Here is a 20,350-nt window from a genome sequence, read left to right on the forward strand (position 1 = left end):
AAGATAAGTGAAGCAGGAGCACCAGTCAAAAGGGTCCATGAGCAAGATACATAACCCCACATGATGTCCAACACCTTTGAATTGGTGTATGATAACCAGTCAGTCAGAAGGAAACAGGCTAGTAGAGATGACCAGAATAGACATGTCATGTCGACTTTTCAACAAGATACATTTACCTACTTATAAAACATTGTCTTTATTCGTCATATAAAGGACATAATCTTGTCACACATTCTCTCGAACATCAATGACAAGGTATATAGACATCTGGGATTAAGAATCTTGTTCATGGAATGGTGCTGCTGCAATGTCTGACTCACATAACTGCACCTCCTCATCTGAATATTAGAAAATCAAAGTTTAAAAAGCACCAGGAAATACATGTGACTTTAGAAAATAAAAGCTCTCTGAAATCAATAAAGGTTATCAAATGTAAATACAATTTTCTGAATATTATTGTTCACAAAAGACATGTATTTATTTAACTTTCATTGATTGTAAAGTCTTTCCATACAACAGGACCCTTTAGATGATTCTCAAGTTCTATGAGAGCATGAATAGTATGAAAGACTTCCTTTTTGGCTGTGTGGGGTGGGCATGACCCCCCTCTGGCCACCCCTTAGCTCCACCCTTGTCAATGCAAACCAAAAAAAGTGTGTTCTTGGTGAACTGACAGTCCGCCCCTCTGTGGAACTTAAATATATAGATAAAAAGTATTTCTTCTTATTGTCTCTATTGCCATCTTCAGAAAAGGTCTATCTATGTGTATAATAATCATATAACATCATATATAATTTTTAACATTTAAGTATATTTATGATATATAATCTATATATATATATGCTTCAGCTTTTTATGACATTACATTTGGTTTATGACATCATATTTGTAAAACACTTACAACCGGCTGACCAACCTAAGCTGTGCTTTTTGTTCTATGACATTTAGAAAATATTAGTTACTGCACACAAGCCACCAAGCACCCTACTAAGATCCTGTAGATAACATTAGCTGAACATGCAACAGTTGTGAAACTGTTGCATGTGAAAACACGGACGTCCACACGTACACACAAACTGGCACAATTACATATATTATAGAAAGTATGACATACGTTTCCTTCACATGACGTCCAACCTTTCTCACATTAGTGGAGCCGGTAAGTAAATTAACTGATTAATGGTTAGGGGGATGCTGAGTGCAACACAGGTCTCTTTGTGTGTTAAAGTGGCGAACATGAACGGAATGCTTCCAGATTTTACTTCTGTTTGAGACAATACCCCCTGGACTGAGCAATATGCGGACCTGCGTAATGGCTGATAACTAGACCCATCTGCTCACACGTGAAAGCAGTTAGTCCCCTTTCAGAGCTTAAGCTTGGCATTTTCTTGTTGCTTGTCGTCAAGGAAACATGACATGGAAATTAGATTTCTTCTGATTTGGCCCCATCAGTTCAAATCATTCACACAATGCTGGCTGTCTGTGGTCTATCCGAATTCTGGAGTCTGTCTGATGGGTTCGGGCTCCACAAGGACACTGGTCTTGTGATTTCAATATCTCAACTTCAATTGTTGCTACAGTACTAACATGTATCACATCATCCAAACTTCATTGACACATTGCAGGGAACTTGCATAAGGATAATTCTTTAACATTCAAATCAGCTCATTTCAATTAATCAAGCCAGGCAGAATTAATTGGAGATTAAAGGCATCTTTTGTGTTTTTAAGTGGGTTCATCCAGAGTATCTTCATGTGCAGATGATTATTGTTGCTGACATTTTTAGATGAGAGTCTAATCTTTTTGTTTCACCCCGGGAATTTAGAACCTAAGCAGCATTGATTCTATCCAGAAAAAACCCATTAAAGTCATTCAGAATGAGCTTCCATTTTATACTAATAGAAATTCAACCAAAGAAACGGTCACATTGAGAAATGTTCTCATTACACATTGTTGCTGGAAAGGCTTTCTGCTGTTCAACATGTTGATATGAAGTTTCAAAGAAGTGTCAAGTGGTCTCATTTCTCCCATAAAAGACCGACACTGTGACCGCAATAATAGACAAGTTTAAGATAATTCTGAAGGCAAAAGATATATGTGCGTATAGCGTCATTTGTCACGGTACAGAAAGCTACAGAATAGAATGATATAGTTTATATACTCATCATCTCATCAGTGTGATGTGTATTCATCATTGTCAATGAAACAATTATCTCTTTCTTACGTTATTCACTTTTTCTCTTTTAAGAATATAATTGGCTTACCTCGTGGCGGAAATTTCTCCAAGATCTGGCCAGCTGGTCGGGTGGACGGACACTCAGTGGGAGGAAGGCTTGGGTGGACAGCAAAAACAAGGGTTTTTCCGTAATGAGAAAGCAGTGACTCCAATAAAGGTTTCTTGTCGCTCCTTTCTCTCCACCTCCCACAGTCTCTATCTCTCCATCAAGCTTCTAATTTTTTTTTTAATGGTCACCGTCTTGCCCTTCTCCGTTCCTTCTTATATTTATATGTTATTCTTGTTACAGAGTCCAACACTAGCATAGTGCCATCAGAAAGAAAACAAAAAAGCTGCCTCGAATCGCCTTCTGAACTTTTTTTCTGTGATAAATGAAGACAGAGACATGTATTTATATGTACGTAGACACTGTAAAACACGAAGGCCACCTTCTCTTTTCTCCTCCATTTGTCCAATTTACTCAAATTTTCTATTGACACAGCAGACGGTGTTCATGCCTTTCAGCTGGTAGCACTCTAGGAAGCACCTTGTTGGTGCTTAAACACTATTTATGTTTGTCAGACTGAGTTATCTTTGGCATATGTTGTGGATCCAACTAAAGAAATTAGAACAAATCTATATGTCCTCGTGACAGGCTGCTTGGAACTGCTAGTGCCTAAAGATACAATTCAAAATTGGTTCCTTGCTAAGTCGTCTGTTATGTGTAGATACAATTGTTTATCTCTCTAGTTATGTCGCTTTTAAGAGGCTGAATAAACAAAAAAACACATTCATCTGAGAATGATCTGATCAGCTAATGACCTCTTGAGCCCCACTGTTTGGAATGGATCTGAAAATTATGGGGAAAAGGACAGTGCATTCACATTATCAGCTAAAATAATCACACCAACAGCTGTAATGACAGGGAGGAAAACCCAAAAGTATAGTAAAGGATCTCTGAATTATAACGAACAAGACTTTTTCTCTTTTTTGTGTGAAAACCAGCGTGTTTATTTGGACTTTTTCTCTTGTTCACTGGGTTTATTCTATTTTACTGTCCTGTGAAATAAAATTCTAAAAAAATGAGATAAAACAAAATGAGGTAGAATATCACATTACTAAAATGTATCAGTGGACAACCCACTGATAGTTATTGTTGTGACAAAAAACAAATTCCCATTAACAATATTATCACGACATCTGTTGAAATCTTGACTAGAGGTGAAATTAGACTGAAAACAGGAGGCAAGGAACAGCAAAGCAATTGATCTTCAAATCGTAGTATTATCACATATATATTATCAGTGCAGTACCAACACTTCGATCTTTTAACATAACGATTATCATCGATCCGAGCGCATCGCAACAACCCCGGTTTTTCAGACATTTTTTCTGAATATTCAGAATGAATGGAACCATGTGAGCAGGTTAATATGACAGAACCTCACCTCACACCGTCTGCGCCTTCGTCCTCCTTCAGCTTTTCTGTCTCCACGTCGGCCTCTTTTCAGAAGGGATTCTCTTCAGATTCCACAGAGAGAAAAACCTTGTTTACAATTTCGGCGACACCATTCAAAATTGTTTAATATCTAGATTCGCCCAATACTTGGAGCTCTTCTCATTCCCATTCTGAATGATTGTGTTGCTCACCGAAAATAACCTAGCTTGTGAAATCAGCTGGGTAGTATGATGGAAATGTTGTGAGATCAAGTGAATTCCAGCTGGAAGGATAGCTCTCAGATAACTGGCCAAAAAAGAAGAGCAGCGGAGTACCCAAACCTAGGTTTATTTATACTCAGTTACACACATACAAACACACACCCATAGAAAGATTACGGAAAAAAAAGAATGCTGAGCAGAAACAAAAGTAGCAAAAAAAGAGGTTCCTCTGATGATGGCTGAAGGGACATGACTCATGAATCACTCCTATTAATCAGATCTAAAAATAAAGTGTGACAGGTGAATTACCACATAAACCAGACATTTTACATCCTTCATTTTTGACAAATCAGCACAGCATTTATTGTAAACGATCTTGGTTCAGGATTATCTCCAAACTGGAGACGCGAAACATCCAAAGTAGGTTATGGAATCTCTAATGGAAACGGTATCGATTTGACTTCTCTAAGTCGCACAGAAGCGATCATTTGAAAGGAGTGAAAAACAAAGAAAACCCCCCTGTCAATGCTTCGGCTTCATGCATCTGTACAAAGTAAAAATGAGAGTAAGGATGTGGTCCTTAGCAAGTCTAAGAATTAGGTGCAACTCGGAGCAACAACGACAGACAACATATTAAAGTTTTACACTGTGTATTTTACCAAAACTAAGCCAAAATCTTAAAGCAGCGTGGAAAAACTAAACCTACTCCATAGCAGAGCCGTATATAGAGACAGTTTGGCCAACTATGGGTTCGAACGTTTGAGCTATCCCGCTATGCTGATTGGTTCTGGGCTGGTCACGTGTTTCGTGGACGCCATGTTTGCTACCAATATTCATATTTCATACAGCGATCCCCACAGTGAGCTATAACAGAACACTTCGAATACATTATTAAATTATTATTAGTTGTTATGCCAATATAATGCCAAGCTGCAGTGCATATGGCTGTAGTGTAAGACCGGGTCAGGGGAAACAACTACACCCGTAGTTTCCCCCGTGACAAAAAAACGGAGGAAATGATGGGAGATTAAGGTCAGAAGGAAGAACTGGAAAGCAAAAGATTTCTCCGTGCTGTGTGAGGTAATGTAATTTTTTTCTCTGACTTTTGTTACCAATTACTTAAAAAAAATAAAGTCATAATAGCATTAATACCATGCTCTCAAAAACTCCTGACGCCGCTTTTAAAAAATGAATGAAGTTTGAAGTTAGTCAAGCCTTAATGCTAACCTTATGCTAGTTAGAAAATTAGCAGTTACTGTCATAACATCAGTAACTCGGATGCAATATAACACCTACTGTGAAAACGACGTGTGCATTTAATTTATGTTGATGTAGACAGCCACATTTCGGTAACACATAACTTTGCCTCAGTTACTAAGTTATTACTGCTATTGCGCTAATGTTATGGTCCTTTATTCCCGCGATTTACATCTTACTGAAACTCACGTCCATAGCCTCATCCTATACTGTCAATCGCGTTATCATTTTTTTATGCATTTCGCAAAAAAACTGTAACTTTGGGAAGAATTCAGAAGTTATTCATGAACATTTTGGATGTATTGAACTTGTGTGTATTTGGCCAATTTAGAAATAAGAGTTTTATTCATGCATGTGTTTGTGAAATAAGAGATGTCTGGTTAAGAATACAAGATAACTTATTGATAGCTTTTGTAAATAAATTTGCATTTTTTCTTTTATCTGGAATTCATTTACTTCCATTGAAAAGTAGCTGTCATTTTCCTTTTAGGACCACTTTGATGAAAAACAGTGTGAGAGTGGCAGAGCAGATGGCCAGAGGAGACTCAAACCGAATGCCGTCCCAACCAAGTTCATCTTCACACCACCAGAGTACCCCGAGAGACCCACCAAGCGCAGCAGGACAGAAGATGAACTGTGTCCTGGTGCACAGGAACACATACATGTTGACCATTCCTATTGTTCTATGGAAAGCCATACAAGTTCAAACAGGTAAATATATTCACAATGTTCAAAGTGAGAACTGATTGAAGTTAGTCTATTTGAAAATGAGGTATCCCCATAATATGGCTATCAAAAAATAACAAATTGATCTGTTTTTTATATTGTACTGGATGTTAGTATTTGTTTAAATTTAATCTAATGATTTATCTGCACTTTTAGGCCCAACAGCCTAATAAAAAAATATATATATTATCTTTTATATATCTATTTGTATAGGTCTGTTAGGTCTAATGACTCCCATTATTTTATATAGCACTTTGCATGCCTTATGTTTCAATGAATGTGTAAATATGTGAGAATTCTATTGCACTTGCTCCCTGCAGAACTGTTGGAAAACTGTACATAGATTTTCATTTTGAGTAAACAAGATTTTATAGACAGACATGAAGTGTGTGAACTTTGCTTAGTGTGATACAAAGTAATTAAAGGGAACTGTGAGAAACAGTGTGCTCTGTTCTTCCCACGTAGGAGAATGTGCAACCACTCAACACGTGAGGAACTAGGTGTCCCAGTGAAACATTTGTTGCATCTTGCTCACAAGATTGTTTTACGTATGCTGATTGTAACTAAGCTGTGTAATAAAAAGAACTACACGGGGAAAGTCGGATGGACTTGTTTGAGCACGGGTGAAGGAGTAAGTTCTGTCACTCCGTCCGGCTCCCCTTGCAAGTAAAAATACAATCTTGTGCACTGTGTGTTTTGTTGATCACTAGGGTTGTCTTGAGTGAACTGTGTTCCAGCTGGGTTAACTTTTAGACCCAACAAGAACAATCAAAACTTTCATAAATTTTGATACATTGGATACAACTGTGTGTTTTTGTGTTTTTTTTGGGACGGGCGTGTGTGAATAATACTAATGACCATAATGATCACAAACAGTAACACAAGTTTTATTTGTATTATTTCCATTATAATTATAATTCAATTAATAATTATTCTACATATTCTAATTCTACATATCAATAATTCCTCTGTAACGGATGGAGATGTGACTAGGCTGACTACAATGCATGTACAGTACTTTTAAGATATTCAAGGTAAGTAGGGGCTGGGATATTAAATGTGACCTGTTTTAGAGATATTGCTATGTCAAATTTGCAGTAACTACAATAGCCAACCTAATACCAAGGCATTGAAGGCATTTTTCTCAGTTTCAACATAGACGTAGTTACTACACTTTGCCTTTGTAGGACCTATCACATTTCTTCAATTGACTTTTTGAATGCACTGCCTTACTTAAGGCAACAACACGGAAGGCAACGCGAGTTAGGTCCTGTGTTAACAAGAACCTCTTTTAAGCAAACTCCTTGTATACGAACGATGTTCTTAATGTTTGAGTTCATATGTAGGGATCTTGATAATACTACAAGCGAATTTTGATGATATATCGAGCCTTATTTGTATTTTAAATTCAGCGATTCTGACATATGCGGCCCATAGGCTTACGCTGTGGAATCTTCGCCGTTGGTAGCGAACATGGCGCCCATGATTCGAGTTGGCCGAACTCTCTCTATAAACGGCTCTGCTCCATAGTAGTGCAACCCACCACAGCATTTCAATCAGGTTGAGGTCTGGACTTGGACTGGACCACTGCAACACCTTGATTCTTTCCTTTTTCACACATTCTGCTGGAGATTTGCCCCTGTGTTTGGGATCATTGTGGTTCAACCCAATTTCAGTCAAGCTTTGTCTGTTGGACAGGTGGCCTCACATTTAACCCATTTAGGCCTAAGACGCCTGGAAAAGAATGCCTGTAAAACCTATGGGCGATTTCAGAAATACCCCCTAAAACCTGAAGTGTTTCTGGAAATTCAGCAATTGTGTCAACGCCTACTTAATGATTGATTTCTCAGCCTCTGTAGCAAATAGAAACAAAATTCAAAAAGTATTTGAGAGCTTACACCTGTGGCTTTCTTTGGAAATTGAGTTTATTTACATACACCTTCACGAAAATAGAAAATGTAAAAAGTAAAGTGCAGGAACAGCACTATTTTCAATAAAAAAACAGTAATAAAATAAAATAAAATTTAATTTTATATTTAAATTATTTATTTATCTATTTATTTTATCGCCAGTAATCTCTTCGTACTGGCAGCACAAGGAGTCCCATGTCCATACACATTCCAATAAACGTTTTCATCTCGGGCACAGTTACGTGTGACCACCTTGCCATCTTTGCTCGAGCTGGAGTCTGATGTACCTGGTCACTATCTATTCGTCTCGGAAACGAGATGCGCCCAAAGCTCCTCAGTAAAAATATGATTAAATGCCTGCAACAGTGTGGCATCTGCAGGTAAATTGACTTTCACCCCTGGAGTGCGGTTGAAATCTCTCCGTCGATTACGGTGGTTTTTGTCAGTCTTCCACTCACATTCAAACCCTTCAAAATCATCCTCGTCGTTATCGTCATCCTCGAACACATGTGCTAGCCATAAATCTCTATCAATTGGGTCAGCACGTTCAGTGAGCATGCTACTGGGCTAATGAATGTGTGTGAGTGTGTGTGTGTGTGTGTGTGTGTGTGTGTGTGTGTGTGTGTGTGTGAGTCTGTGTGTGTGTGTGTGTGTGTGTGTGTGTGTGTGTGTGTGTGTGTGTGTGTGTGCGTGAGTGTGTGTGTGTGTGTGTGTGTGTGCATGAACATGCAATACACATAGATGGTCCCACATAATAACCATGCTTAAATATCAGTGTATAGTGTCACAATCCCCCCCCCCCAGCAATCAGAAGCAGGCCGAGAGGGCCCCCAGACACAGGCCACCAACAGCCCCCAAGGAGCACAGAACCCGGGAAGCCCACCATAGGGACAACCACGCATCCCCCCAGAAGACAGCAGAGGAAGCTCCCGGACAGAGCCCCCACAAGCATCGGGCAGAGCCCCCCCGGTGACCAGAGGCGGCAGCCTACCAGCCCCGCCAGGCCCCCGCCACCCAGACATGGGCCGCGCGCCGGAACCGGCCCCCGCGAGCCCGAGCGCCACCAAAACCCCCCGGCAGGGGCCCCGCCCAACACCCAAGAGGGCGCCCCAGACAGCCAACCGCAGTGGGCCAGCGCCTGCCCCAGTGCCCCTGGGCAAGCGCCTCGGGAGTCAAGACGTGCCCACAGGTGGGTGAGGCCGCAAGCAGCGGGGAGAAGCACTGCCCCCCCCCCATCAGGAACAGCACAAGCAGGCCAGAGGACAGCAGGACCCAGACCCAGACCCAGTCACCCCATAAATCATATAAGAGAAAAATAATAATAATAATAATAATAATAAAATAAATAAATAAATAAATAAATAAATAAATAAATAAATACAGGCAACAGGGGTGCGGGAAGACCCCTCCCCTCTGGCTCTTTGATATTTTCTAATAGTGAGCATTTAAAATTGAGGGGCAAGCAACCTTGTGGAACTGGGAGCGTGGCCCTCCGGGCAGCCTACATACCCAAAGAGCCCCGCCCACCAGATACCACTCAGTGCTATCGCCCCCCAAAACCTAATGTGTGTGTGTGTGTGTGTATGTCTCATGATTAGTAATGTCTAAGGTGTAATTAAAACAAGGGCGGGGGGCTGCAGAGTGCAGCAAAGGGGACCACCTACGTGGACCCATCCGCTGCCCCCCACAGAACACACCCGCCCTCAAACCCTACGTGTGTGAATGTGTGCTGTGTACAGGAGCCAGAAGGGAGAGGGGTATGGGGATCTAGAAGACCGGGGGAGAGAGGCTCCCCCGGAGAGGGCAGCCAAGGAATGGCTGCAACAGGCACCCCTGTTTCCTGGGATCTGCCACATAGCAGGAGGGCTCGATGTTCACCAGGTCCGGGGCCCGCAGCGTATTCGGGGAGCCACTTGGCAACCCGAAGGCATCCACCCGCCCCACCCCAGACGGCCCCTCCAAATAAAGAATAAAACACAACAAACAAAAACAAATAAACAACAAACAAACCACACAATCACTCCAGTCATAACAGCCCGAGACCAACCTTCACCCAGGCCCACCCAAGCCTCCCCCAACAGGGGAGAAGCACCGCCACACCCCACCCTAACAAAGAACAGCCTGCAGGCACATCAGAGACCCCAGAGCAACCAGCCCGACACCAGGACCCGCACCGACCCACCTTCACGGCAGCGTGCCCAGGGCAACCAGACCCCCCCGGGCACAGGCAGGGCACCCCCCAGGGCGCAAGGCAGCGGCCAGACACCGTGACCTTTCTAAATGTGATGAAATCCGACGTGTTCCTCTTCATTTACAGGAAGACATAATCATGGATTGTCAAAGTGAAAGCAATTACAAAAAAAAAAACAGAAGTCAAGGAATAATTGTGGTTTGCACTCCCTGTTTCTGAGAAGGTTCTTTGAATTCTTAGTTCCTCTGTGGTCAGTGTCTCAGTGAGTCACTGGCTTGAGGTGGGGTCGGGCTGTTGGACCACTAAGATTGGTGCGGTTTATTCCTTCATTCCATTGGATCTCTGCCAGTTTATGCTTTGTTTTGTAGTATTTTTACAGGGAGTCCAATAAATAAACTTTTTTTGGGGGGGCTTTTTATGCCTTTAATGACAGGACAGTTTTGGAGAGAGACAGGAAGCAAGGGGCAGAGAGAGGGGGAAGACACACAGCAAGGGGCCACTCGGTGCAGGACTCGAACCAGGGCCAGCTGCAGCGAGGACTATAGCCTCTGTACATGGGGCGGCTGCTTAACCCACTATGCCACCAACCGCCCCCAATAAATAAACTTTTACAGTTAACTATGACAGAAATGTTGCTTTGGCAACTAACTGCTGAGTAGCCTCTTGACCCGGGCCACCTAAAAGTGGAAAATAAGGCAACATCTAATCTCTATTGTAAGTTTGGAAGCTTTGTTATATAAAAGAAATCATCCTTGTGGCAGATGAGATTAAAAAAAAGAGAGTCCTGAGGTTAGGTGTTCCCTTTGAGCCCTATTGGGACCCAAAAGTCCGGAAATTTCTGTCTTTGGTTCGGTTTCAACCATCTGAGTTCCGTCTCTCACGAGCCCAACATCGCCAGCATTTCGACAGTTACAATTGCTATATAATATATAATATGAAAGCCGTTTCAACAGAAGTCAAAAGATACAGAGAGTGCATTCGTTCAAAATTAAACGAGTAAGTAATGAAAGGAATAAATGTGCCATGAAAGAAATACGTCAAAGAAATAAATGAAACAAAATGACGAAACTATGAATTTTTCAATGGCTACCTTTTTTTTTTTTTAAATTTCATGACACTTTTTAACTTATTCAAATTGATTTTTTTTCAATTTGGTTCAGGAGGCTTTTATTTTCTAACCCTACTTTCACTTCATGGCTCAGTCTCAGTCAGTGTTGTGTGCTCCTCCACCCCCCACCATCACCACCACATGAAAAAAGTGAAGAAACAGCCTTTCTTCCCCTCTATGTTCTCAACAAACTTCTGTTTATTAGCAGCCCCAGATAACGCAATGTTAAACAACAGCGAGTTTTCGCTTTGAATGCAGACTTGATGGGGAAATGTGTACTCATTCAAATGAATAATTTTCTCGAGGCTCAAAATGCCGTAATCGTGACACTAATTACTTCTCCCCTTCAGCTGATGTGATTTAAAAGTTGGAATTCTTAGTTTGTTCATTATAGCAGGGGGGAACATATCCTGATGGCTGGGAAATCAACCGTCACTGATTGGACGGGAGGCTCATCCATGCATCAATTACATGATCAAATTCATTAATTCAGTGCTGTGTCCGTGTCTGTTTTTGGTCTTCCTGTCTCTGGTACAGATTTACGTAAGTTCCCTGCTGCCATGTTTGAATATTTGAATGTAAGTAATTGAAATAAATTTTTTTTAAAAAGAGCCAAAAAAGTGGCGTTACAAAATAAAAGTGTCCTGGAATATGTCAAATTTGCATTAAACAACAAAAGGGGTCATGTAGCAACAATAAAATGCGTCATCGTGAAACAAAGGTGCCATGAAATACGTTAAAATGCCAAGTGTCACGACATGAATAAGTTACATTTATCTGTTTCACTGGCACGCTTTGAAAGAGACTGCTCACCATAAGATACAGCAGGGCACCTTGTTACCAATTATAAGTCAGATCTCTTTGGGAAGATGTGGAAATAGAAGATAACCAAACTGTCATTGAAGGAAAGATCTCATGTCATACAAGATAAAGTCTCTTCCATGAGACAAAAGGAGTGGATCATTTCCACTGCTGCCACACTGGAAAAAGAGAGGACAAGTTGGAAAGAGTAAAGTCACTTGCTTTTCAAACGTGCGTTCCCATATTTATCTCACAGAAACAGAGAAAAGTTAGAGGCTGCTGGACAAAGGCCTCAGAGCAGCCTGGGTGAGCCCACCTCTGTAACCCGATGCCATCGTTTGATCCCTCTCTGGACTACCTTAAAGTGGAGCAAATGCACCACGTGTGACTCACTGTTTGTCCACACATTTATTGTTATGGGTGCACAAACTCAAGCTCTCGTCTCTGCAAAATGGCTCGCGAGCGTGGTTAAAAGCCACCACCTGGGTCCCAGCTTGAGGATCTTGGACACTTCCTGGTACCTGCCGATGATGAAGCGGGACGCCAAGATGGAATTTGCACAATCTCACATTCCAGCAGCGTCGTTTTTTGACATCGACGAGTGCTCCGACAGGGGCTCGAAGTTCGATCACATGCTGCCATCAGAGCAGCTTTTCGCAGACTACGTCGGCAACCTGGGCATCTGCAACGACAGCCACGTGGTTGTTTACGACGCCAGCGACTATGGGATGTTTTCTTGCACGAGGGTTTGGTGGATGTTTCGACTGTTCGGCCACCCTCGCGTGTCGGTGCTCAACGGGGGGTTTAGGAACTGGGTCAGAGAGGGTCACCCGGTGACGGGTGCGCGCGCCGGGCATGAACCTGCAAAGTTCACCGCCGCTCTGCACCGTCCCTGGGTGAAGTCATTTGAGGACATCACCGATAACATTTCAACCCAGAGTCTCCAGGTGGTGGACGTGAGGCCCTACGCGAGGTTCCGAGGTGTGGAGCCTGAGCCAAGAGAAGGTGCATTTGTTGTGTTTTTTTATTTTTGTTTTTTTCTTGGGTTCCTTAAGGGTTTGTTACATAATCAGGATGCAAATGCTTGAGGTGACCACGGGTTGACACAAGTTCTTAAAGGGATTGATTTTCATTCCCAATTTCTGACATCTTTTTTATTTTTTTTATTGGCTGTATTGATATACATTTAAGTTTTACTGTTTGTACAAAATTAAGCAAAAAATGGAGAAATTTGGAGCATCAGCTGAGTGCCTACATCCATTTAAGTCTAGTCTACGACGCTGAAGTTGGCATCCAATTTGCAAATTAAAGTGATGGGCATAAATGCAAAATAAAAAGCAGTAAAATGGCCCTGTTCTGCATTTTCACAAATCAGAAAAGGGTTTCACAAATCCCAGGCAAGGTTTTAATGAATCTACAGCCTATTTAGAATAATTCTATCCAGATTTGAGCAGTGTAACTAATGTAGTTTCCATACAGGACCTGGTTTAGGGCGATCAAAATGCAGTGAAAAGACCGACTCGGATGCCAACTTCAGCGTCGTGTCTAGTCTGGTGTGGGTGTGAAGCGAGATTTAAGCCCCAACTGAATTCTCCTGGGTGTCTTAGCCCAGTTTTTAGAGCTTTGATTTTGTACACTTAAAGGGGAAGTTTAAACCTGGACCTTATTTCTGGCATAAAATACGTTCATCTGCTCACCGATAACAGTTTGGTGCAAGTCTGCGTCCTTCGGACGCAAGTTGGACTGTTTAAATCTAACAGTGCAATAGTACACGTTTATTCATTCATTCGTCTTAAAGTATTGGTGAAACAAAGACAGATAATGCCTTATTTAGAGGCTGTATAGTCTCTGCCCCGTTCACTCCCGTTATATGGCTATACGTGGATCTGGGGGTGATCTAAATAGCGTCCAAAGGTTGTCGACTTTCACCAAACTCTTATGGGTGAGTAGATGAACGTATTTCATGCCAGAAATGAGGCTTACACGAGGTTTAAAAAAAAAAAAACTAAAAAAACTTCCTCTTTAAGGTCAGACTAACATGTTTACGTGGTTAAACAGTCCGGTTGTGGTCGGACTAACAGAATAATTCACTTTTTTCTCTTGTGTATTTGGTGAGATACATTTGGGCCTGTTGGAAATTACAGGAGATTAAGAAAAACAGCTGCCAGGCCCCTTTAACAGTGATTGACATTTGCTGTGCTCCAAATGTGTGCAACAGGTGCCCAACCAGGCCATATCCCGGGCTCCAAATGCATGCCTTTCTTCAAGTTCTCGGATGATGACGGCATGATGATCTCCACCGAGCAGCACAAGCAGTTTTTTGAGAGGTCCCGAGAGGACCTGTGTAAGCCGGTCTGCGGGACTTGTGGCTCCGGAGTGACGGCCTGCCACGTGGTGCTGGCTGCTCATCTGTGCGGCGCCCCTGGAGCATCTGTGTATGACGGGTCCTGGTACGAGTGGTTCATCAAGGCTCCGCCAGAGCACGTCATCTCCGAGACTAAAAGCAAGCTTTAAAAGGGAGAAGGACATGGCACACTTTCATTCAAATGCAACAATAAAAAAGGTGAACGCCGTGCGACTGACTGACTCGTCGGATTATTGATTGGTCGTGTTTTCACTGTGATTTTTTTCTTTTCTTTAAACTCATGTGTGATTTAAGTTTTTTTTTTACAGGTCACGGTGATGTCACCTACTGATTTGTGAACTGCCATGCTGAAAGTCTGATGTTTGCTCCAACCCTGCAGCAGCACAGCTGACTGGTTTCATTCAATCAACGGAACTGTCTGCACTGAAGGTCTTAACCAGTTCAGTTGGTTGCTGCAGGGTTGGAACAAAAACCTGCAGCCACACCGGCCCTTTCAAGGATCAGTTTGAGACCACTGGGTTAAGGCGCTAGCATGGTTGACGCGTCTGTCACGGCGGTGTCGCACCGTGACGTCAAAATGACGTATCAGGCCTGGCGCTTCCCTTGAAAAGACGGCGCAGCGCGTTGTCGTGCACCAGTCGATTTTGTAACTTGGCGGCGCCACCAACGAAAAACCGGATGGACTGTTGTGAGACCGGCTCAGTGAGGAGGTGCGTTTGTGTTACGTTATTAGACTGTTCTAGTAATAACGAGGCAGAGCGTGAGGTTCTGTGTAGCTTTTACTGAAGACCACAACACATAACACAGGTGACATGTCCGTATCTCTATATCGAGCGTTCTCATTGGCTGTCACAGAACACTGGCGTTAACCCTTTGCTTACACAACATCTCCCCCTTTTAAGTAAGAACCTTTCCTGTTATTTGTAGCAGAATACAATCATCAAAAATCTACTCTTCCAAGAACATAACATACAAGTCTTCTGAACCGGTAACCTCTTCATTATCAAAACGCACACGTTGCAGTGACTGTGAACAAATCAAATCAACTTTTCTTTTGTTCTCTTACAAAGTAACATTGCAATGCAACAATCAGTAACATCATCACAAGTCCAGTCTCTTGGGTGGACGGGAGTGTCTCCCTGAGCTTGTGACACGGTGTGGTGTGGCGCCTGTGTCACCTGCAGTGTTGACAACACCACCAGAGCCTATAACAACTGGAGTGTGTGGTTGTGCATCAGATGGTGGCTGCTGGGTTGCACGCAGGTGCGTGCTGGTCCTCCTCAACAGTCCATTCTCCGTTCTGACGATGTAGGACCTTGGGTCTGCTGTCGGCTGTACAACTGTCCCGTAGGCATTCTCTGTAGTAACCCACACACTCTGGCCTGGGCGCAGGTCTGGTTTGTAGTGTGGTCTGTGGCGGTTGTTGTAGAGTCGCTCTTGTTTCCTCTTCGCTTGCATCTCCATGCTGCGGACCTGCTTGATGTTGGGCCAGCGTGGAGACAAGGCTTTAGGTACTTGAGGTAGAGTGGTTCTCAGTTGTCTCCCCATCAGGAGCTGTGCTGGAGAATAGCCATTCTCCAGTGGAGTGGATCGGTAGCTGAGCAGAGCTTTAGAAAGATCTCCACCCTCCTTCCACAAGCCCTTGACAGTAGCCACGGCTCGCTCCGCTTCTCCATTGGCTTGGGGGTACCTCGGGCTGCTTGTTATGTGATTGAATCCGTACTCACTGGCAAAGTCTCGAAAGAGATCGCAGGCATACTGTGGCCCATTGTCCGACATGAGGAATTCTGGGACCCCGTGAGTACAAAAGACATGCTTCAGAGCTGCTATGACGGTGTTGGCTGTTGCAACATTGAGGTGGGCAACTTCAATGTAACGGGAGAAGTAGTCCACAGCCACGAGGTAGGTCTTCTTGTTCCAGACGAATAAGTCTGTCCCTACGCGTTGCCATGGTCTCTCGGGTACTGGAGTTGTCAGCAGGGGTTCTCTCTCTGTTCTTCTATGCTGGGTGCAAGTGAGACACTGTCCAACTTTCTGTTTAATGTCAGCTGAGAGTCCTGGCCACCAGAGTGATTGACGGGCTCTGGCGCGGCATTTCACTATGCCTTGGTGCCCCTGATGGAGGACGTTGAGCATCTCCTCCCTCATCGAGCTGGGGATGACGATCCTTTGTCCTTTCAGGAGAAGATCTCCAGCCAGGGTCAGGTTTTGTCTTTCCTTCCAGTAAGGCCCCATTTCAGCTGGCAGGTGGACTTTGTCAGGCCACTCTGTCCGACAGTAGTGGATTAGTGTTCTGCATAGGCGGTCTCCTTTCTGCTTCTCCGCGAGCTGTTGCAGTCTAGTTTCAGTAGCAGGAAGAGACTGTATGACCGCATCCACAAAGATCTGGACATCCGCTTCTAGGTCTTTCTCAGCCTGAGTTGCTGTGTGCTCCACCGGTGCTGGTGACAACGTGTCTGCAGTTATGAGCTGTTTTCCGGGCACATGCACGATGTCGTAGGAGAATTTCAACAGTCTCAGGCGGAATCTCAGGACTCGAGGAGGAAGCGCGTCTAGCGCCTTAGTACTCAACAATGGCAACAGAGGTTTGTGATCTGTTTCGAGGGTGAACCTCATGCCCAGCAGGTATGGTTGTAGTCGTTCACATGCCCAGGTCACTGCTAGTGCCTCCTTCTCAATCTGAGCATAATGTTTCTCTGCATCAGACAGACCTCTTGAGATGTACATAACTGGCTTCCAGTCACCGCTCTCTGGCTGTTTCTGGACCATGACGGCTCCGAGACCGAAGGACGACGCGTCGGCTGACACGCGTGTCTCTGCACAGGGTGAGTACACAGCAAGGACTCTGGTCGAGCTCAGCTCTGTCTTTAGCTTCTGAAAAGCCTCTCGCTGCATTGCTCCCCAACACCATTCTGTTTTCTCAGACAGAAGATCTTTCAGAGGTCGTGTGAATAGCCGCTTTCGGACTGTAGGAACCTTTGGCAGTTCTAATAACCTTTTAATCCGCGGGGCCGTTTTCTCCCGTGTTCGGACATACAGGAACTCGGGGCTTTCTCCCTTAGTTCCTATAACTATTTAGCTCCTTCTCCGAGGTCGGGTCTTTTCATGGTTCTATAGAACGATCTGACGGAGGTGTGTGGTGTGTGGTGGTCGGTAGCTACCAGTGTTAATTTCGTTAAACGAGACGAGACTAAAAATGTTCGTTGACGAGCCTTTCCCTATGACAAAAGACGTGACGATGACGAGACTACAGTGTTCTAAAAAAACACAAACGAAAACTGTGTCATGAGATGCATTTCGTTGACGAACAATAACGAGACGAACATGCCATGCTAGAAATAAAAACTAAACAAAAAAAATCCCTTGTTTTCGTCGACCATATAATTTAGAAGATCCCCCAGAACTTTTGAAAATGATTAAATGTGTTTCAGCCAGCAGTTGACACGTCACGTTCAAATATGTTCGTATCAGAATGTGGTAAACCGAGTGAAAGTGCTTACATGCTCATCCAAGTGATGGAAACAGACGGTTGAAGCAACTAGGGTATGTCATGTGCTATTTCAGTGATGGACTCGCTTACATTTTAACATGGTGTCAGGTTTGACGACAGCACATTACGCTGTCCGGTAAAGCATCACTTGTAATAACTTGGTGGTTGAGGTTAATACATCGCCGTGTTAGTTTGCTAGCATGGTAGGCTAACACCCATGCAGGTAGCATAGGATTCTCATGCTGCGTTAGTTTGGCGTTTTTTTTTTTTCTAAATTGGGAAATATAGTGAACATAGTGGTAAATGAAGGAGTCAAGGAAAACTTCGGCAAAACATTTCCCTTCTCTCATATTGACTTTACCCCGCTTTGTTTTACATGTTATTTAAACAGTAGGATTGCTTCAACAAGTTCTGAATCTCGTCGAACATGTAACACGACTGAGCCTTCTTCCAACATGACGAGCAATGTGCTACATCGTATTTGTCTGCAAGAACGCTGCCTGCGAGACAAGTTGTTTTAAAAAATAAAGAGCTACAACGCTAACTAGAACGTTGTAGCATAATAATTAGCCTGCAACGTGACACAGAGGGTGCGCAACTCTGCGGTGACATCGCTGGGCTTTTCTAATATAAAGCGGAGCTGCACAGACACTTGCTGCGCGCGTGTGTGTGTGTTGCCGATGTAGATTGCCCTGCGATGCAAACTCAGTTACAGGCAGGGAGATGGCGAATTATGAGAATGAAGAAAGGTGTTGTGTCTTGTCTATATGAACAATCATCCACACAGCATGATTTATTTAGCACTGTATGTGTATCCTGATTTTATGTTTGTCACCATTATTAATACTTGTGAGCTATTGTATAGCGATTTGTGAAACAAGTGCAGCAAGTTTGGTAACAGCAGGGTTGGTGTTCTGGCTTCAAGTTGGAAAAAGTAATGTCCTAACTAGACAGGTTGATATCAGTTTGATTGACTTGGACTTGCATTGCGACTAAAGACTAAAACTAAAGACTAAAATGTTTTGACTAAAACTAGACTAAAATACATTTTCCCACGCCTGACTAAAACTAGACTAAAATGTTGAGGATTTTTAGTCGACTAAATCATGACTAACAAAAATGATTTGTGAAAAGACTAAAACTGACTAAGACTAAGAACGCACTTTGACACAAGACTAAGACTAAGACTAAATTAAAAAATGGGTGACAAAATTAACACTGGTAGCTACGCCCCATGTTTACTCATACACGGACACAACCGGCGGGTGTTTAATAAGTTAAACTTACACTGGTCTCATTTGTCTGCAGAGCTGCTCTCCTTTCTTCCTTCATGAAATGAAAAAGTATAGTCTCCAGACTCTCTCTGTGAGCTTTTCCAGCCTCGATATTAGACGCCTGATGTGATTGTCCATGATTAATATCACCATCATGCAGACCATAAACACAGTGGCCTCCCCACTCTCCATATTAGCTTCTTGGTGGTGTTTTTTCTACTCTCATTACTTTTACCGTTTTGTTTTGTGTTTGAATGTAGCGCTAAACGGCTAACGGCTAACACGTCACTGAAGCAGACGGCTGCGCGCGGCGCATCAGTCCCTATCAGGTCCCGACTCATGTGCGAATGCAGACTGAAACAGTTCCGCTGGGGAAGGACAGTTATCAGAACGAAATTCGAGGAGGGTAGTTCTGATAACTACTTTCTTAGAACGGTCTGTCCGAAAGCGGCTATTGATGAGAGGTGAGGGAGAAACTTACCCAAGTAGTTAGCCATGCCCATCACCCTTCTGATGTCGGCAACATTGGTTGGTTCTGGCATTTCCAGAATGGCTTTGACCTTGCTTGGGTCCGGCTTGACTCCCTCTGTCGTGATCTGATGTCCAAGGAACATCAGTTCGCCCCTGGAAAACTCACATTTCTCCTTATTGAGAGTTAGCCCCTCTTCTCTCAGTCTCCTGAGAACTTGGTGCAGCCTGGTATCGTGTTCAGCCTGATCCTGGCCAAATACCAGTATGTCATCCGCGTGGCACACTGTTCCTTCACAGCCCTCCAACATCTGTGTCATCCGCCGCTGGAAATGTTCTGGGGCTGAGGAGATCCCAAACGGCAGCCTGTTGAAGCAGTAGCGGCCGAATGGGGTTATGAAAGTGGTTAGCAGGGCGCTGTCTTCAGTCAAGGGAATTTGCCAAAACCCTGACGTGGCATCCAACTTGGTGAACACTTTCGCTCCTGAGAGCATGGCTAGTGTGTGGTCCACAGCAGGCAGAATATGTCTCTCTCGCTTGACCCATCCATTCAGGGGTGTCAAGTCCACACACAGCCTCAGCTTATCCTTTAATTTTCTTGGTACAACCACTAGGCCTGCACACCATGGGGTGGGTTGGGTGACCTTAGAAATCACACCCATTGCTTCCATGCGATCCAATTCACTCCTCACTTTTTTCTGCAATGGCAGGGGGATTCGACGTGGAGCAGACAGAGCATGTGGTGTGGCCCCTGGTTCCAGTTCAATTTTATATGGGTCTTTCAGCTTTCCCAGCCCTTTGAACACCATGGGGTAAGTTTTTGTAAAATCTTCGCCTTCCTGAACTGTGTGTACTCTTTTCACTAGAGTCAAGGCCTCAATGGCTG

General features: G+C 43.5%; 1 protein-coding gene across 1 annotated transcript; it reads left to right on the plus strand.

The window, feature by feature from the left end:
• Positions 1 to 12,283: 12,283 nt before the first annotated feature.
• Positions 12,284 to 14,381, plus strand: LOC142371465 (3-mercaptopyruvate sulfurtransferase-like). The gene is made up of 2 exons (XM_075454138.1): positions 12,284 to 12,872; positions 14,086 to 14,381. The coding sequence occupies exons 1-2, from the start codon at positions 12,284 to 12,286 to the stop codon at positions 14,379 to 14,381; spliced, it is 885 nt and encodes a 294-aa protein (XP_075310253.1).
• The last annotated feature ends 5,969 nt before the right edge of the window (positions 14,382 to 20,350 follow it).

This window comes from Odontesthes bonariensis, chromosome 21 (assembly GCF_027942865.1).
Source record: "Odontesthes bonariensis isolate fOdoBon6 chromosome 21, fOdoBon6.hap1, whole genome shotgun sequence".
Taxonomy (NCBI): domain Eukaryota; kingdom Metazoa; phylum Chordata; class Actinopteri; order Atheriniformes; family Atherinopsidae; genus Odontesthes; species Odontesthes bonariensis.